Consider the following 20,307-nt stretch of genomic DNA (forward strand, 5'->3'; position numbering starts at 1 on the left):
GTATAAAGCAGAGAAAATTATATAAATACATATATTTTTGTTTCCCTCTCTCCCTCTTTCAGATCTCGCTCACCACTCTCCCACATCTCGCTCGACACCCTCGCCTTTCTTACTTATACAAACAGAATAGAAATGTATATATTGCGATTCTGTTTGTATAAACCGTGAAAAAATTGTATATACACATGCAAGTACAGATATTTTTGTCCTATACACTTATAATTATACAATAAAAATACTCCCCTGCCCAGTTTCTTTTGCCTTTATCTCTTTCTCGTTTTATACAATTTTCAAATTGTATTTAATTTCTCTCTTTCTCGTTTTATACAATTTGATTCAATTGTATATTACTTGTCAAGTCTCTTTTGTCTTTATCTCTTTCTCATTTTATACAAATTCAAATTGTATATAATCGTTCTATACACTTATAACAATACAATTCATTTTATACACTTCGTTTTTATACAGTTCTCTGTCCAAATGTATTTCTCTTTCTTGTTTTATACACTTCATTTTATACAATTTGCTTTAATTGTATATGTATAGCGAATTATACAGTTTCTATGTTTGCTATGAAGCGCAATTATGCAAACTTTACTATAACATACAAATATAAATTTTTTATTTGCTATATGTAAAAGTTCCCCATTAAATTATTATCTTATATAAATAGTATGAAAAAAAAATTCTTCTGAGATATCCTGACTTATCCTATCTCGCTCGCAAAACAAAACCCATATAGTAATTTCTTTCGAAAAATGATTTGAGTTGCTCCCAAATACTTGACTAAAATAAACAAATTGAAAAATCTTTTTAAATCTTTGAATCGTTTAATGATTAGGTCTACCTAATTAGTAGGAAACATGAACGCCACGAACCAATTATTCCCTTTCCTTTGTCAAGACCACAAATGATTTAACTCTTCTATTGTAGGATAAAAATCAGCTAAGAGTTTATTTTTTAACCAGTAGCAAAATCATATCTCATAACTTTCATTAAAAAAAATTTAACTATTCATATAAAAAAAAATATGAATAAGAGAAACATACTCAATATATATATATATATATATAAAGGCTTTTTAATTGAAATTTTCAACTATAAACAAGTATAGTAAAGTCACCTTCATTATTAATTTCCATTGCAACAAAGAAACTAATTTCATATTTATATATACAACGTAATTTTTTGACCCTTTAATCGCATTCGGGCCACCAACTCACTCAACTAGTCAAAAGAAATCATAATTGTTTCTATGTCCCTTAAAACAAACGAAACCTTTCAGCCCCACGTCCTTAACTAAAATGCCCCTCTACTTGTATATATATATTTGTTTATATATTTTCGATCCACGTCCGGCACTTAACTTATAACAAATCAAAATCAAATGACAATTACTTGTCCATCATTTATTTGATTGTGTTTTTTTTTTCTAATGAAGATGATAATCGAGCTAAGCCATGGTTTCTGCTCGATTTCCCTTTGTTTATTCCTGCTCGCGATGCATGTTATATCGCAATCAGAAATAACACCATCACCACCACCATTTTCATTTGATACGAAAATAAAAATCAACCCACCTACGGCTATCATTTTAGTTACACTTATCAGTGTTTTCTTCGCTATGGGAATCGTTTCAGTCTACGTCCGTCAATGCGCCGACCGCCGCTTCGCCGGCGACTTCGAATTAGCAGACGAAGATTCTGGACGACGCGGCGCTCGATCGCATGGACTAGACCCAGTCGTAATTACCTCTTTCCCTATGTTTTTTTACTCTGATGTTAAACATCACAAAATTGGGAAATCAGTGTTAGAATGTGCGATTTGTTTAAACGAATTCGAAGATGCTGAAGCTCTTCGACTTCTTCCTAAATGCTCTCATGTTTTTCATCCAAATTGCATCGACGCTTGGTTATTTTCTCATATTTCCTGCCCTGTTTGTCGTGCCAATTTACTCCCTGACCCCAGCGATTTCGATAAAATCGCCACTCCGGTTTATTACTCGAATTCCGGTTCACCTGACCTGGAATTCGGTAACTCGGTAACTATAGATATCAACAATATTGCTTCACCTGAAGTGATAAATGTAGCACAAACACCTGTACATAATCGTCCACCAAGGACGAATTCGAAAATTACTGGAAAATTTCCAAGGTCTCACTCGACGGGTCACTCACCGGTTCGACCCGATGAAGATCGCGAGCGGTTTACGTTAAGGTTACCGGAGGAGGTTCGAGAGAAATTGATTAATTCAGGTTCGAGTCGAGCACAAACCAACTCGATATTTCCAAGCGAAAGAAGTATGCCAAAAGGTTACAGAAGTAGTAGCGTGGGAACCGGTTCAACACGTATTAATCATGAAAATTATGAGCGGTTTAATGAGGAAGGCCGGGTAGACCGGTGGGGGTTTATACCGGTTCCACCATTCTTTTCAAGAGGCGGTTCAACCCGCTCGTCTAAGGATGGCAACGGAGCCGGAGATGATATAACGGCGGTTTCTAAGAATTTGTTTAAGACTGTTAAGTCGCCGTTCGATCGCATTTTTGAGAAAAATAGTAGTGGTGAAGGATCGTTTGATAAACTTAGGTCAGGTAGTACAAGTAGTTAGTTGACATACTTACATGATATTCTTTTTTTAACGTATATACTCTATCATGATATTATTATTTCAATTTTAATGACCGAGGAAAAGATGCAGAAATTTAAATTGTTCAGGATCAAATTTCCTGCTTGAGCTAGCATAAGGGCCAATGAATTATTACTACTACGAAACACCTTCTAATCATATTAATCAATTTGGTTGTTTTTCTTTTTCTTGACCTTAGTCATAAAAGTGATTATAATGATACTTTAGCAACAAGCAAAATGTCCATTACATCAAGTCTGCAAAACTTTGAATATTTTGATTTGAGATTTCCTTTGTTAGAACTTAGAAATAGACGGATGATGCATAATTTACCATTTTGATGAATGAAATTGAATTTAAATAAAACTAGACATGCAATCCTTTTATAAAGTTGGAGTTAACGAATGAGTTTGAGATCATTTTTAGCATCACAGTTTGAGTTGAGATTTTACTTCCTTTGTTCTTAATTATTTGTTCACTTTAAGTTAGAGCTTTTACTTAGATCTTACATTAACAAATCCTTTAATTTTCTTGAGGTTTCTGCTTGACAGAGAAGTTAACTATGATAACCTTTTTCAATGAGTCTCCCGCTATTTTATTTGGATACTATAATTTAATCATATTTATTTTTTAATTTTTCTTTTTCATCATATCCATTTAGAAACAACTTCATAAATGTGGTGTTTGAAGTATTTGAACCTTTTCTTTCACGAGTCTTTCCAGGATTTTATTTGGATACTATTATACACTAATTAATTAATATTCAATTTTCTTTTATTTTTTTTTCTATCCATTTTGAAACAACTTCACATGTATGGTGAATTTTTTTTTTTATTATATATATATAAGTTCAAGCAAAAGTGCTTAAACTCCAACCATATAAACTTTGAATTCGCATATTTAAAATTGTTTTGAAGTGAAAAAATTCATAAATTTTATGTGATACTAAATTATATAGTAGAGTTCTTACAATATACTTTTTTGACGAAATTTCGTTTTGCATTTAATTACAATAAGAAAGATAAATTTAACTTATTAAAAAAATATTTCTTTTGCAACTTCCATCAAAGTTTCTTATAAATTTAATCAAAGTCGTAGCATCTAAATGCAATATGAAACATGATTATATAGGAATATGATTTCTACTTTTTCCACGCAAAACAGTGGACGTTGTCACTTGTCATATGGATGGGGTCATTTTGTATGACAAAGTATTTCAACAATTAGTAAGGTCAAGGTGGCTCCTTATTATTTAAAAATAAATAAGAGGTACACACCCACATAATTCCTATTACCAGACACAAAGTCATTGCCTATGTATTTCTGACCTTTTCCTCGTCTACCTTCTTCTACTCCACTTGCTCATTATTATTTGAATACAATCACATTTATTTATTTTTTAAAAAATATGGGCTAATAATTAAGTGACACTTGATAAAAACTTATTACGACTGGTTTTAATTAATTTTTTCTTATCTTCTCTCATGTATGAATGTTCAAATGATATTTTATCTTTAAAAAATAGGTTTACACGTATACAATAGGCCAACATCGCTTAGAAATAATATTCCTACATTTGATCAACTCAATTATCTTAATTTGACTAGGAAACTTAAAAATAAATTGAGACTTTTTGAAATTTATAGTCTTAATTAAAGTTATAATTAAATATGTTGAAATCGAGCCAACATATTAAATATAAAAATAATATATTTTCTTTTTTTTTTTGATAAACTAAAAACAAAAATATAAGAAAGTGTAGGTTTAAAATATTCTAATAATTTATACGTTTTGTTGATTTGATGTTTTTATTTAACTATTTGTCCTTTTCATAATTAATTAATTAAATAAAAAAAGTCATATGTCACTTTCTCACTATAATATTAATTCAAATTTCAAACACGGATATGTCTCGACAATTTTGAAACTTCAAATTAAAGCAATTCACAACGTTTCAAGAAGCTGTTATATATACACGTCTTATACACACTTTTTTCCCATCTTCTTAATTCCCTTCCCTATTTCTTCCACAAAAAATTTCTTTTTTTCTATCTCTACAAACCCCCTAAAAAAGGGGGCCAAAAACCTCCAAAACTATGACCAGAAAAAGAATTCTCAGGGACATTATCGGTATTTTCAAAGACAAAGCTTCCATTCTCAAAGCCAACTTATCAACGAAACGCGGCGTTTCATCAATCCAAGTCACCGTTATACGCGCCACCACGCACTCCTCCACATCTCCGCCGCGGAACCACCGCGTCGCCGCCATCATCTCCGCCGGTGACCACTCCCTCCCCGCAATTTACACATGTATCGACGCCATCATGGACCGCCTTCATAGTACCCAAAATCCGTACGTTGCCTTAAAATGTCTATTCATTTTTCATAACATTATGTCTAAAGGTTCGCTATTATACAAAGATCATGCATCCTTTTTCCCATCCTCCGGTGGCCATAATTCGTTAAATCTTTCGGGGTTTTACGATAAATTCGACGTTGAAACTCGACAACTATCGTCGTGGGTACGATGGTACGCTAATGTCCTTGAACGTAACATGATTACGTCAAGGACATTGGGTTCATATATTTCTCCTTCGTCAAAATTATCGATAAATTTCGATAAAATTGAGAATCACAAGGGAAATAATGTTAGTTTTGCTGATTCCGTTACGGAAATGGAATCATTGGTGTGTATGGTGGAAGTAATTTGTGAAGCACCCGAGTCACAATATTGTCAAAAGATTGACTTAGTTCATGAAATTATGATATTAATTTCGGAGGATTATCGATCGAGTCAGTATCATATAATGATACGACTCGTTGAGTTATCGGGCCGAGTTTCGAGATTGAGTTACCTTGATTTATCGGAGTTGATATTGTGTTTGTCAAGGCTAGAGGGATGTAGGAAAAAGATGAATGAATTGTTTATACGAAGGAAAAATGATTTATTTTGGGAAATGGTAAGTCAAAAGAAAATGGATTTGGAGAAGGTGAAATATGAAAGGGAAAAACAAAGTTTATTACTATGGAATGTTGATGAGAATTGTGATGAGTTAAATTGGTCATCACAAAGATTTGGAGGAAAAATTCAACAATTTTTGGTTACTGCTTGATAAAAGTCAATTGGTGACATTTGATTTTTGGGCTTTAGCTTTTTGTCTAGAGGCCTGGGCTGGACTGTAGTCATTTTGATATGTGAAAAGGGCTCATTTTTTGGTGTATAGAAATTGCAGTCCTGTTGTTGAAACTGATGATATTGTATAGTTAAATGTAAATACTAATAAGTAATTGTATTATTTCTTGTTCCAAAATATTTTTGCTAGCTTTTTGGTTTAATTTTAAGAAATGAATATGAAATTGACAACATGATAGATTTGATTAATTGGATATATTTTATTAAAAGGCGGCTATCCACTTCTTTTGTTTTTTTGCTACACAATTTTGTATTGGGGTGAGAATGAATGAATCTAGGGTTAAAAGTTTTAAATTTTAGATATCGTACAACATCAAGTGTCGATAATTAAATTTTAAATTTAATAGTTGTGATATAAAACTAATGAGTTTGGATGAATATTCTAATCCATGCTCTGCCCAACCCTTTTCATACTTGTTGATAAAATAAAGAGTAATGTGTCATAAAAATCTAAACTTTATGACACAAATTACGCTCAATCTGGGCCTCAATGATAACAACAATTTGGGGAGTGAGTAGTACAAAATTCCAGTTAATTCCAAACTCACACCTACTCCAACATGACTATCATTAATCTTTATCCTTATGTCTGTGACTAATCTGTTTGTCTTTACGGATTAATCTATCACTAAAGTGCGACTTAATACAAAAAAATTCATCTTCACATGTTTTTACAATTTTTATGTTCAGATATTTTTATAGTATTAAAATTGTGACCAAGTAATTGTACCTATTTTCAGTTTTCTTAGAATTATTGTTAAAGTAAAATCGTAAATTTTTTCACTCTTATATGTAGAAAATGGTTTCATGTAAAAAAAAAATACATTATATATTACTTTACTGCTCTTGATCAAAAAAACGAAAATCATCATCTACGATTGACTCACTGAAGGTGGCTCCGACCACTTCTCAACATGCATTCTAGCTTTTCTAGCCTGCCAAAAAAATGAACAACTATATTTATTATTTTTATTAAGATATGTACGATTTCATAAACAAATTTTAAAAATTTGCTTTGTTCATAGAAAAAAAAATAAATATAAATTACTACAGTAATATACTTTAGTACCTCTCCCTCCCAATCAGAACGATACGTTATAAAAGCCAATATTATCGTCTGCAAAGCTGTTCCTCCGAAAATCATTCCGGCCCACAAACCCTATAATTTCCATTTTTCTCATATAACCACAAATAATAATAATAATAATAATAATACACTATAATAGAAATTGTCACACAATTATTTTTTTAAGATTTCTAAATATAATAACCAACATACCTCAAGCCCATTATGGAGAACCATACCCATAAAAATTCCAAGAGGAACTCCAACAATGTAATAACAACCTAGATTAATATAAGCCACTTTTAATTGCCATCCTGATCCAACTGCAACTCCTGTAACAAACAAAAATCTTTTTTTATTAATATTATTACTCCGAAAAGAAAATTACAGGTCGTCGATATATATAAGTTAAATTCAATGTAATTACCGGATAAAACAGGTTGAATGCTGTTTAGAAGAATGGTAAGAGCAAGAAGGTAAGAGATCTTGTTGACAAATTTTAGGACATCAAAGTTTGATGAGAAGAATAGAGCAAATTTCTGTTGAAATATCATTACTAGTATACAAAATACTAGCCCTATTATGGTGGAGTAAATCACTGATATCACTGCTGCGAATTTTGCCGCATTTCCTCTTCCAGCACCTAGCTCATTTGCAACTCGTACTCTGTAAAATTAATTTAGACACTTTAGTTTCGTACAATGCCACCCATGAATACTTATCATTTCATCACGATTTTTCAATTAATTTTTATACTCGTATATACAAATTTAGAATTTATCAATTCTATTAAATAAAAATATCTTATTACTAATCTGCTTAGAGATAATACAACAGTTAAAAATCAGAGATATTACCCGGTGGCAGCAAAGAAAGCAAGTGGTATCATCATCTCCCAACTATTAATATTCATGCTGCAATAAATTCTCCCAAAAATACAATAAGAAATCAAAAAGGAAATAAACAAAATCATAAAAATAAAATAAGAATGTTAAGTTTAAGTTTAGTTACTTTTGTACGCTAGTATTCTTTTTTGTGACATGTTTGATTTGATAATTAATTTTTTTTTTTAAAAAATAATAATTAATGATCTATTTGAATATTTATTACCAGATGGATAACGCATCAACAGTCAATGTCGCATTCTGTAAATACCCGGCCATCAATATCAGTATCCTATAGTACCAATTCTCCAAGCTACAAGGACAAAAAAATCAATCACATAAAATTTATTCTTAATTACGGATGCATATCATAACTAAAAGGGATAATGCACAAGTATCCCTCAATCTATGCTCAAAATCTCAGAGACATATTTATACTATACTAAGGTCCTATTATTCCTGAACTTATTTTATTAATAATTTTCAATCCTATTTTGATTTACGTGGCACTATCTTATGGGCCAAGGGATAAAAAATTACATATAAAATAAGTTCAGGGGTAATAGAACCTTAGTATAATATAAATGTGTTTCTGAGATTTTGGGCATAGATTGACGGGTTTCTTAACTAAAAATGAAATATTTTCATATAATCCAATTTACCAAAGCATGACACCAGCAGAAGCGGAGAGTCGAAAAAATTCCCAAAGTCCCGAAAATGCTTGTATAGAAAAACCACTCCACGTTTCTGGGCACCCACCGCATGCGGCGTATATAAACAGTCCAACAACCAGCAACCACCACGATATGTCCAGTGCCACGGCGGCTCCCACTATCCCCAATTTCAATTTGTACACAAACAACCAACTGATAGCCGTGTGAATCGCCAGCACCGCTAGTGAAATCCAGGCGATTACCGCCGTCTTCAGCTGGCTCTGTAGAAACCTCTGTATCGTAAATTGAAAAGCAAAGCTGAATTGCAGTGGTATAAACCACAACGCAACCACCCCTGAAAGCTCTGCGACGTCGTTTGGTTGACCTAGTGCTTTTAAAATAGGGGTAGCGAATATGTACATGGGAAGGAGAAGGATACAACAGATTGTGATAACGATCCATGATCTCTGCATGTATATTCCTAACATATGATGCTTTTTGGCTCCGTAAGCTTGTCCGCATAAAGTTTCTAATGCACTCGCCATTCCTAACTACATTATTTAAAAAAAAGATATATTTATTAAAGGTGAGATTTTGACATGCATTAAATATGTATGGTAGATTAGATGATAAAAATTTATATATTATTGAAATAATTAGTTAGTTTATGAAATTCATAGATATAAAGAGAGATTTACGATATGCCTTTTTTGAGATGCTTGTGAGTTTTTATTTTGTCAAATCTTGCAAATAATCACATGAAATAAGTTAAGCTTTGTTCTAAAGAAAAAAAAAATCATGGAATTAAATTTATGAGTAATTTAATTTATTAATTAGTAGGTGTAATATTAACACGAAAATTACACAAGTATTTAATGAAAAATTTAAAATATAAATAGAAGAGTGCAATAATAATTAATCATATAATCTCTTTTCTCTACTATGTGAATATTTAACTAAAAATTCAGAATCTTAATTTCTAAAAGAAGAGGAGAGGAGAAGACGTGTTTTTAGTTCTAGATTTGGATTATTAAATTAGTAGATCTCTTAATCTGGAAAATTAATAAGTATTCTATATCCAGCCATGCGTTGAGAGAGTTCGTCTGTGAATTTGGAATGACTATCGAAGACTCAAGTACTGATGTCAAACTTGCTCAAGATATATGCTCACATTTCAAGAGATAGTTTTTTAATGTAATTTCAATAAATTTATTTGTTCTAGCATAATCGTATGTATTTTAACATAAACTTATTTGTTATCTCTATGTTTCTGGATTGCTTCCTTTGTGGCTTGTGCATTATTTTCCAACGAAAACAACTTTTGAATCAATTTTTTCTCATAATTTTCTTCTACAATTTTGTCCTAAATTCTTAAAGGCGCATACTATTTTTTTTTTTTTGATGAATGTGCAAGATAAGGAATTTGAAAGAAGTTTAGGGAATACAAGTTTAGGGAATACATACAATGAGACCAAAGCTGAGGCCAACAATGACAGTATTAGAAATAGAGATAGCAGCAAGTTCAACTTCACCAAGGTGACCAGCAAAACCTTGAGTAATAATGTTCATGCTGTAAGTCCCTATACGGCTGAAGATGGCGGGACCTACTATGTGCCATAATTTTTTAGTTTCCATCCATACTCTTGTCTTCAGATTTTCATCATCTTCATCATCCTCATCCTCGCTTCTTTTAATTTTATTTTCTGGCAACCAGTTGGCGGAGATCACCTCCGCCAACAATAATGGTTGCCGGTTTTCATCGATAACAACGCTTCCCATTTGTAACACTAGAACTAAAATTAGGCACTAGAAAGAAGTGAGTACGTACCAAATAGAGAGTTGCATGGGAGGATTTTTATAGAAGAATGAAAAGGGGAATATGATGACAGCTCAAGTTAATTGTGTTTGGCCAAAATTCGTAAATTATACTCTTTTTAACTTTATCTCCCTGAATTCATTAATGTAAAAAATTATTCATACCACCAAAATTTACCTAAAGAATATTTACACGCAATTCTTCTTTAACACTAAAATATGTAATTTTTAATTATTTAAATAAATTATTATTTTATCAGACCACAATTTTAAATTTTGCGAGGACATTAACAATCCTCAAAGAATAACAAGATCACACGTATCAACTAAGTGTGGTACAGGTACATATAAACTATAACAATCGTATTGATACAGACGATAATCTCTAAAATTATATGTAATGTCTATAAATTTTTTCTTCAAATTTTCTTTTCATGTCCCTTAGATTTTTTCCTTAATATTATCAAATTACATGAAAAAAACTATTAAACTTGACCAAAAAACTGACATTTTTATTCACATATAACTCGTAAAAAAAAAACACAATAACATAAAACCAAAATAATTGAATAAATAATAAAGAAGAGAAATTAATATGTTTTAGATGTTTTTCTGATATTATAATTGTAAGATGCTGTTAAAGAATAACAAAAGTCCTACATTGGTGGTTAATGAGATGAGTGGACTCCTTATAAGGCATGACAATCCTCCTTCCTTTGAGCTAGCTTTTAGGGTGTGAGTCAGAGCAGGGCACGTCTCACCCGATGTTGGTGCCCCCAAAATTAAAATTGCCCATGCACCAAATGCTAAGCACAGGGCGTGAGGTGGGGTGTTAAAAAATGACAAAAGTCTCACATCGGTGTTTAATGAGATGGTGGACTCCTTATAAGACTTGGAAGATTCTCCTCTCTTTGAATTAGCTTTTGGGGTGTGAGTTAGATCTTAGCGCGTATATATTATACAACCAACAATTTATTGACATTCATCATTCAATCCAAATATTATTTATTTAATCCTCAATTTTCATTGCCTTTTCAAAAAAAATTATTCATTCTTTTTTACCTTTTAGGCTCAAGATTCTAAAATTACCCTAGTTTGTTTCTCATTTACCCACAATCACCTATACTCTCACGAATACATTTCTTTGGCTGGCTGACCACTCCAAAAGGAAAAATTTCATATATAACAAACATAATTTATTAAATAACATTATATGACTGTAGTTTACATAATTACATTATATGGATAGTTTAATTTATTATGCATCTTTTAATTTTTATAAAATATCTTTTTATTTTTAAATGATTTAATATTTTTCTTTTTTATTAAATAGTAACAATATCGCTAAATAAGGTAACAAACATTTTCATTATCCCATTATTTAAGCTAACCATTCAAAATCAAATACTTTCTCAATTTTGTTTAAGAATAAGTGGTATGAAACACTTAGACGTTAATGATTTTATTTGTATATATATACATTGATTATATTGTATATATTTGAGAAATTGTAAATAATTTTTTATACAGTTTCGTGTGTAATTTATTATGTATTATTAAATGTATATGTGATCATCATAATTTGAAAATTGTATATGTGACAATCATTTTTTTTTTAAAAAAAAAAGTGTGTTGTACTTGTTCTTAATTATTTTCTGTATTTTATTTGTATACAATATTTTATTATGTTCATTTTTTTTATAGTATGCATCTACGGATTTGTATAATATACAATAATTTGGTATATGTATTATATTTGTATATGTGCATATTAATTTCATGTTTTTTTATAAAATTAATGGTTAAAATGATTGTATAATATTCATTTGTCAATTGTATATATGGTAAGCTTGAAATATGTTTGTGTATCTAGTGTGTAATATTTATATATAATATATACAATATTTTATCATGTTCATAATTTTTTGTATATATCGACGAATTTGTATAATATACTATAATTTTATATATGTATTGTACAATGATTAACAAATTTCTTTTATACAAAACTAAATATTTGTATACAAATAACAATTGTCTCATAATACTTTGTATATATTACCTTAATACACAATCCAATAGATACATAACTTTAGTAATTTGTATATAAATTACACAACCTGATGTTCTTCAGATTTGTCTAGTTCTGTCCAGTTTTGATGAGATAGATCCAATCTTGTCTTAATTTATGTTTTTGACTTTTCTCTTACTTCAACCTTCAACTATCTTAATGCCGCTAGATTTTGCGTTGTTGATGGCTTTCTGAATTGTCATTGGGTCATTTTTTTCTTGAATTCCTATTCAAGATATTGTTCAACTTGAACTTGTTTATGTTTTGTCATGTACCCTACATTGACCCCAAAATTCTGAAATAACCCAATTGAAAACGAAGGTGGATAATCAACAATATTGACATGCAATGACATACCTCTGGTAATCTTCATATATGGAGATGAATCATTTATTCTCATTTTTGAAGAACTTTAAAGTGATAAGAAAGAAAGAGTTTTTTAAAAAAAATTATGAAAAAACTAAAAAACATAATACATATATAATTATGTTGATGAAGGAAAAAAATTAAAAAAGAATTGGATTAATGAAAGTAAAACAATAGGGATATCGTGAAATTTTCCAAAATTCAAAATTCAAAATTGGAGTGTAGGAGAGATAAAATTAATTTGATAAAATTATATATAAAAAGATAAAAAAAATTTATGGTTGGGTATACAAAGATGTGGCGGGTCCATTAATCATGGCAAAAAAAATGAAACTATAGTTATTGAGAGTAAATAAATTAAACTATATCCTTATTGACTAATTACTTAAGGATGTTTGCCATTCTACGTAATTGAAGTAATAGCGAAATTTGAGATTTTTTATTAGAGGTATCTAAGATATAATATATATAAATATTAAAAATGATTTTTGATCTATATATTCCTATAACTATATACATAATATAAATTTTTAATAAAAAATATTCGACTGATCACACTAAACACGATAGATCACTAAAAGACATCAATAGAACATACATTCATATATAGACCACAAACATTGAGGGACACACCATGCATCTGGACACAATATTTTTAGAGATTAACTTTGTTGCTCATTATTTCAAATCATAATAACATGATTGCACTCACGTTTTAGGAAAGAAAAAAAACAACACACACGGCACAAGAGCAGGAAAAAAGAGTGAGAAAAAAAAAACGCAGACAGAGACAAATGAAGAATTAAGTTGGAGAATGACGTTTAATTTGCGGTTTCGAGTTTGCAATTTCTTATTATAGTCGTTTTCTCTTTGTGAATTAATCTTCACAAAAAGTAAAATCGCAATTTTCATGTATGATTTAATTTCATGATTAAATTATAAATGAAATATACCTTTGAACTATCGTAAATGGTATATAAATATTCTTCGTCATATTTTTGGGATATTGGTGCTTCTTTCGTCCAAAAACTAGAGCATATATATCCTTCACTCTAATGCAAGACTTAATAAGGATACGTAGACACAATCTTATCCATCTATCCGATACTTAATAATGTCTGATCGGTGGATAAAAATATGACACGTGAATGTATGTTAAAGTGAAGGATATTTATGCTCTAGTTTTTAGATGTCAGGAGCATCAATGTCTCAAAAGTATAACATAAAGTATCTGCATGTTATTTACAATTGTTGGGGATATATTTATCCTTTTTCCTTATATAAAACTTGATTTCAATATTGTAAAGTTTGCTCAAGTTATATATATACTTAACTCTAACATTATAATGTTGAAATATGTTTGAACCTTATATATCATTAAATTTGCAGTAAAATTGATATAACATATGGTTATATCTTATTTATTTGAAAGTCATTTCTATTTTAAATCTTTTACTCCTGATTTTATATGAGTTGTATAAATTACATATTAAAATAGTGAACTCTTGAATTTGAATTTGGCTCATTATTAAATTTGCATTTCTAATTTGATGCAATTTAGTTCACCGAAAAATTTGGTGCCAAGTTAAAAGTAAAATGTTTAATTGTTCTTCGGTAATTGTACTTGATTAGCTCTATATGCTTTAAATAAGTATTAATCTTGTGGTATTAGAATTATTACTGGGATCTTTTGAAGTGTAGAAACGAGAAAGAATTATGGCTCAATTTTGTTATTATCATGTTGTGGAGAACTACAAGAGTTTTGCGTATGGTCATTAACAATTCAATAGGCAAATGTCAAGATATATAGAGCTTTCATTATTAGATAAGTTTAAATTCGATTATATCTCGTTTCGATAAGAATATGGTTATGCAATTTTTTACTGATATCTTTAAAAATTTAAGAATATACGAGGTGACGTATCTTGATCAAAATTGCTTTAGCAATTAACTTTTGATAATTTGAATCTTGATGTGTAAATAAAGATTATTAGGAGCGATATACTTAAACAAGAAGATAATTATATCTCTAAATCAGTGTATGTTGGAATCAAGAATGTGATAATGCATTTAGATTGAGACGAATAAAAATTCAAACAATAAAAATATAAGTAATTAGATATGAAATGTAACACATTTTATCCAAAATTAAAATAAGACAATGTAAGCGATAAAGCGATTGTGTTAAAACTATTCGACTCGATGGGTGTCTTATACCTTCCATTAATCAATAAAATTTCTTACTTGACCTTATGTTTTTAAATTGCGAACCAAAATAAAAAGTCATTTTCTTTTAATTGAAAATTCACAAAAGACGATTTCAAAATCGATACCCACTTTCACATAATGAATCTAAATACATAAAATAATTTCTTTTCAATACTATTACTTTAATTGAAAAAACTCAAAAATCTTTATTTTCTCTCTTCTTATCTTAATTAAAAAAAATTCTCCGTCTATCCAGGAGGTTTTGGGAAGAAGGGGTGTGATAGTGGTCACATCATTGCAATTTATCACCTTATTTTCTATCAATAAAATTTTGTCAAAATTCAGCAATAGAATTTGGTTTATAAATCAAAATTTTTAATTTTTAGTTATGATTTTTGATTTATTTTTACCTTTTTTACTAAAAATAAAAGAAATTATTTTTTTATTTTATTTATACAGAACTATAAAAATACTTCAAAATTAAACACTTAAAATAAATTAATTCAAACTGATTTTTAATTTAATGGACTCCCAGCAAAAGGACATTACATTGTGGGGTTTGTAGATAAGATATACAAACTTAGTCTACTCGTTGCGTCTCAATTTTTGTTTGACAAGTACTTGACTAGGCATCAAATATTTTTTCTTTTTTGTACTTTTATAATAATTCAAAATTACTATACTAAAAAGGCATAATTGTTCAAATAATAAATATTCCTCATTTTCAATTTTAAGATTTTCAATTTTAAAATTTTGAGTTTAAGTAAAAAAAAAAAAAGAAGTAAAAAGATAGGAGCTCTAGAAAAGGAATTAAAAATATTTTTTTAAGCAAGAAAATACTATATTTATTAGTCTTAACATATCATTGTAATTATTTTGAGGAAATATTGCTAAAAAATATTATTTTTTTCTTAAAGAAAATCAAATATAATAATGTAAAATGTAAAAGGCAAAAGTGTGGAGTAAAACTTATCCGCATCGCTATATCGGATATTTATATCAAATTAATATATGCATATTATGTACTTAAATTTATAATTCATTTTATTTTATTAAATCATGTAGTAGCAAGAATGAACGGACAAGTAGCAAGATCGATAACGGCAACTACTCAAGCAATTGGATGCCAACTTTATTTTTTTGATTAATAACCCATGAATTGATAACGAGAAATATGGCAAACGGTATTTTCAATTAGGAGCAGGGTGGATGTTTGGTATTCGATTCATGATTGTCAAATTTTGAATATAATAATTTGATAATTGATGGTTAAAAGTAGATATCAAATATTGTTAAATTTTGATACGGTAATAATTGGTAAATTAAATTTTGACTTAGTATGGTATTTGATAATATAATATTAAAGTTGTAGCTAATTCTATTACAAAGTTACTACCATTGCTCCAATCATTTTTATTTTTTATGTGGAGGTATGATATAATATAAGATCAACAAGTGAAAAGACATCAAGAAATGTAAATTAATATATAAAATTATACGATGACATGTATTTGAATTGTTTATGTTTAGTAATGAATTTCCTTTATTGACTGGTACTAATGAATAATGGACTTGTTGATGAATTTTATGAAGTAAATAATTCAATATTCACAATATACCAAATATCAAGTGATACTAATGTCTTATTCTAAATTCATACTTGAATACCGTAGTTCTAAAGTTTTATTCCTGAACATTATATCAAATTATTGAATATTGAATAAAAAATAAATAAAATAAAATTGATTCGATTCGACAATTCAGTTTTTGATATTTTATATACAACCCTAATAAGGGGTTCATTATTTGTTCAGTACATCAAAAATAATCTTTATCGATAATTAATCACTGTAATGACTTAATTGTCACTAAATAAGTATTTTTAGCGGCAATTAGCACTCTTTGTATATGTTTATAAAAACTTTATTGATATTGGATCCAATGATAGTTAACTAATATCATTAAAAGTTTTAACCCTCTTTTTAATGTGTATATTTATTGCTGCTAAAATGTATTTTTATTGTAGTAATTCTGACTTGATACTAAAAAATATTTTTGTTATAGTAATTTCGATCCATACTCTTATTTTCAGATACTTATGATCATCATCATCCCTTCTTTCAATTTTATCCTCCGGCAACCAGTTCGCGGAGGCCACCTCCGCCAACAACAACGGTTGCCGGTTTTCGTCGATAACGGTTCCCATTTGTAATACTAGAACTAAAATTAGTCACGAGAAAAGAAGTGGGTACGTACCAAATAGAGAGTTGCATGGAGGATTTTATAAAAGAATGAAAAAGTTTTTAATTTGTTCTTTTATATTTTTATGAGTTGACAATAGTTGGCTAGTATCATTATATAAGTTTTCAACTTAATTAAAAAAAAAAAATCACCCCACTAAATGTAATTCCTCTCACGAGAACTACTAATTAAAATACAATCGATAGTTAATTTATAGGTAACGTTTATTTTTATTGTTATTTAAATTTTAGTGTACTTTATCGTTTAAATTCATTATTACATAACAATAAAAGGACTGATTTTATGTAATGATTGATTTGATATGATTGTAATATTACCTTAATATTTCTCTTCTCGTTGTATCCTAGTTTTTCGTAGTAGCTCTATTTTGTACCCTACTTTTCTTGTAACTTTATCATTCAAATTATGAATTGTGACATTATGTAACCATAAAGATTGATACAATTTATCCAAATTCATTACACTAATTCGATACTACAAAGCAATATATTATCAAATAACACATAACAACCATTCAAACAAAGTAGTACAAAAGATACCTATAGCAGCAGCACACAGGGTATATACATACACAACAAACGTAGGTGGACACACCATGCATTTGGACACAATTTTGTAAAACGTTCTTGCTCACTATATCAAATCATATTCACATCATTATACTCACATTTTAGGGAAGAGAAAAAACAATACAAACTCACAAGAACAGAAAAATAAGAGAGGGAAAAAAAAAGGCAGAGAAACACATTACAAGAATTAGGTTGGAAATAGACGTTAACTTGTACAGTTTTGAAGAGTCCGAAACTCAAAGGGTAGAAAATATTAACAAAAATTCTAAAACGGTATATAAAATTTTATATAAACCAAAACGGTAAAATCGCTGCCGACGCAGCGATTTACTTCAACTGAAAAAAAAAAGAGCAGCGATTTCAAAATTTTTTTTCTTACAAATCGCTGCCAGGGGCAGCGATTTGATATTATTTTTTAATTTTCTTTTTTTTAAAAAAAAAACGTATATCGCTGCACTGGCAGCGATTTATAAAGAATTTTTTTTTTTTTTTTATAAATCGCTGCACTGGCAGCGATTTTTTTTTTTTAAAAAAAAATTTCTTTATAAATCGCTGCCAGTGCAGCGATATACGTTATTTTTTTTAAAAAAAAGAAAATTAAAAAATAATATCAAATCGCTGCCCTGGCAGCGATTTGTAAGAACAAAAATTTTGAAATCGCTGCTTGAGCAGCGATTTTTTTTTAGCAAAATCGCTGCCTCAGCAGCGATTTTACTTTTTCAGTTGAAGTAAATCGCTGCGTCGGCAGTGATTTTACCGTTTTGATTTATATAAAATTTTATATACCGTTTTGAAATTTTTGTTAATATTTTCTACCCTTTGAGTTTCGGACTCCAGTTTTTAATATGTAGTTTCTCATTGTAATCTGTTTTTATCGGTAAATTCTTCTTCACAAAAAGTAACACCATGATTTATTTTCATGATTATATAAGACATGATTTCAGTGCTAGTACATAGTTTGCTCAAAATTTAATTATGTATGCTTCATTTTAATATTGTAATTAATATTTAAATATGCTTCAATTTTTTATATCGTCAAATTTATAACAAAATTAATATAACATGTGATTATTTCTTACACGTTTAAACATTAATTTTTATGTTAAGATAATGTAAGTTAATAAAGCAGTTATGCTAAAATCATTAGACTCGAAAGGTGATTTATACCTTCCCTTCGTCAATAAAATTTTTTGCCTGATTTTTTTTATATTTAATCGACCAAAATAAAAACATTATTTTCTTTAGATTAAATATTAAAAAAATGATTTGAAATATCAAAACTTAATTTCAAATAACAATTCTAAATAAATAAAATAATTTCTTTCCTATAACGTCAATTTAGTTGAATTCAGATTTCTTCTTTTTTTTTTTTTTAAGATATTATTTTATTTTCTTAAAAAAAAGTTCTACTTCATTTCACGTAAAAAAAAAAATAATAAATAAAATATTCTACCTCACCAAGAAAGCAAAAAGGTAAGAGTACTAATGAGTGACAAAAGAATAATCAAAAAGCAAGAAATTACTGTATTTAATAGTGTTAATTAATATGTCATTGCCATTATTATTAAAAAATATCGTTAAGAAAATAAAAAAAATTAAAAAATTCACGTATAAACAGTTTGAAAGGCAAAACGCAAAAGCGTAGTATATGCATAAAGATAGAACGGGGAAGTAGCAAAATCAAAAATGGCAACTACTCACACAATTGGATGGAAACTTTGTTTTGATTTGTAAACATGACTTGATAACAAGATATACGACAAAGCTAATTACTGATGTAATTAGGGGTTGATGACTTTGTTTGGATTGATTTTTATCTATCTAATAATAATAAAATTAATTAACACCTAAACGCGTGTGTAAAATTATCTTTTGTAAATATTATTTGATTAATTGGTTTTCTCTAACTATTTTCAATTATATCTTGTCTAAAATTAAAATTTATGGAAAGTATTTCATCATAAACACTGGTAAAAATATTAGTAGTTTAAAGTATGTTAAAAGGTATTATCTTCTTTAAAAATATCTCATCTAATATAAATGTATTTATTAAATTCAATAAATTTTTCGATATAAAATTAGGAGTCAGAAAGTAATAAAAATTTAAAATAATAAAACTCAATATAATAGGATAAAGAACAATATAAAAAGAGAATTTGCTCTCTTTCTCTCATCTCAGAAATGAAGAAGACTAATAAATATAAGAAAAATTGTAATTTTGGTACTCAAGTTACTGGATGCTTGTGATTCTAGTTATGACCTTTATTTAATTAAAATGTGTTATTTTAAAAATTATTCTCTTTTACATATAATTGAGTGTTTATTAGGCTTTTAATATTAGCTTGTTTGGATTAACTATTTAAAAGTTGATAAAATTTATTTTTAAGTTATTATTTTTAGTTTTTGAAAGTGTATGACAAAGTTAAAATAGCTTAAATTAGTTTAAAATGATTTAAAAAGGCTAAAAGTTAAAAGTAGATATTCACCTACTTTTATTTTTTAACTTAAAAATTACTTAATTTTAATTTTTTAAAAACTACTTTTTAAAGTTAAGTCAAGCAAACTCTTACACAGAGATCATGTAACTTCGATAT

The 20,307-nt window shown here is 28.6% G+C and overlaps 3 protein-coding genes across 4 annotated transcripts; 2 read left to right on the plus strand and 1 right to left on the minus strand.

The window, feature by feature from the left end:
- The first annotated feature begins 1,271 nt into the window (after positions 1 to 1,271).
- LOC101244662 (E3 ubiquitin-protein ligase ATL15) lies at positions 1,272 to 2,722 on the plus strand. Its single transcript, XM_004238486.5, has one exon. It carries the CDS (start codon positions 1,436 to 1,438, stop codon positions 2,606 to 2,608), a length of 1,173 nt encoding a protein of 390 aa, XP_004238534.3. The 5' UTR covers positions 1,272 to 1,435; the 3' UTR covers positions 2,609 to 2,722.
- Positions 2,723 to 4,540: 1,818 nt separating this feature from the next.
- On the plus strand, positions 4,541 to 5,937 carry LOC101268757 (putative clathrin assembly protein At4g40080). Its single transcript, XM_004237910.5, has one exon. It carries the CDS (start codon positions 4,723 to 4,725, stop codon positions 5,737 to 5,739), a length of 1,017 nt encoding a protein of 338 aa, XP_004237958.2. The 5' UTR covers positions 4,541 to 4,722; the 3' UTR covers positions 5,740 to 5,937.
- Positions 5,938 to 6,582: 645 nt separating this feature from the next.
- LOC101243781 (protein DETOXIFICATION 27-like) lies at positions 6,583 to 10,278 on the minus strand. 2 transcript variants are annotated; one of them, XR_003246598.2, is made up of 8 exons: positions 9,887 to 10,278; positions 8,432 to 8,973; positions 7,996 to 8,082; positions 7,743 to 7,799; positions 7,313 to 7,551; positions 7,099 to 7,234; positions 6,889 to 6,978; positions 6,583 to 6,754 (listed from the first exon to the last, which is right to left on the minus strand). XR_003246598.2 is itself a non-coding variant. In XM_004237911.5 (8 exons), the coding sequence occupies exons 1-8, from the start codon at positions 10,199 to 10,201 to the stop codon at positions 6,692 to 6,694; spliced, it is 1,512 nt and encodes a 503-aa protein (XP_004237959.2). In that variant the 5' UTR covers positions 10,202 to 10,274; the 3' UTR covers positions 6,583 to 6,691. The 2 variants fall into 2 exon arrangements, 1 of the variants encoding a protein (XP_004237959.2); XM_004237911.5 differs by having other exon boundaries at positions 7,099 to 7,217; positions 9,887 to 10,274.
- Between the last annotated feature and the right edge of the window lie 10,029 nt (positions 10,279 to 20,307).

The sequence above is a fragment of the Solanum lycopersicum genome, chromosome 4, assembly GCF_036512215.1.
Source record: "Solanum lycopersicum chromosome 4, SLM_r2.1".
Classification (NCBI taxonomy): Eukaryota; Viridiplantae; Streptophyta; class Magnoliopsida; order Solanales; family Solanaceae; genus Solanum; species Solanum lycopersicum.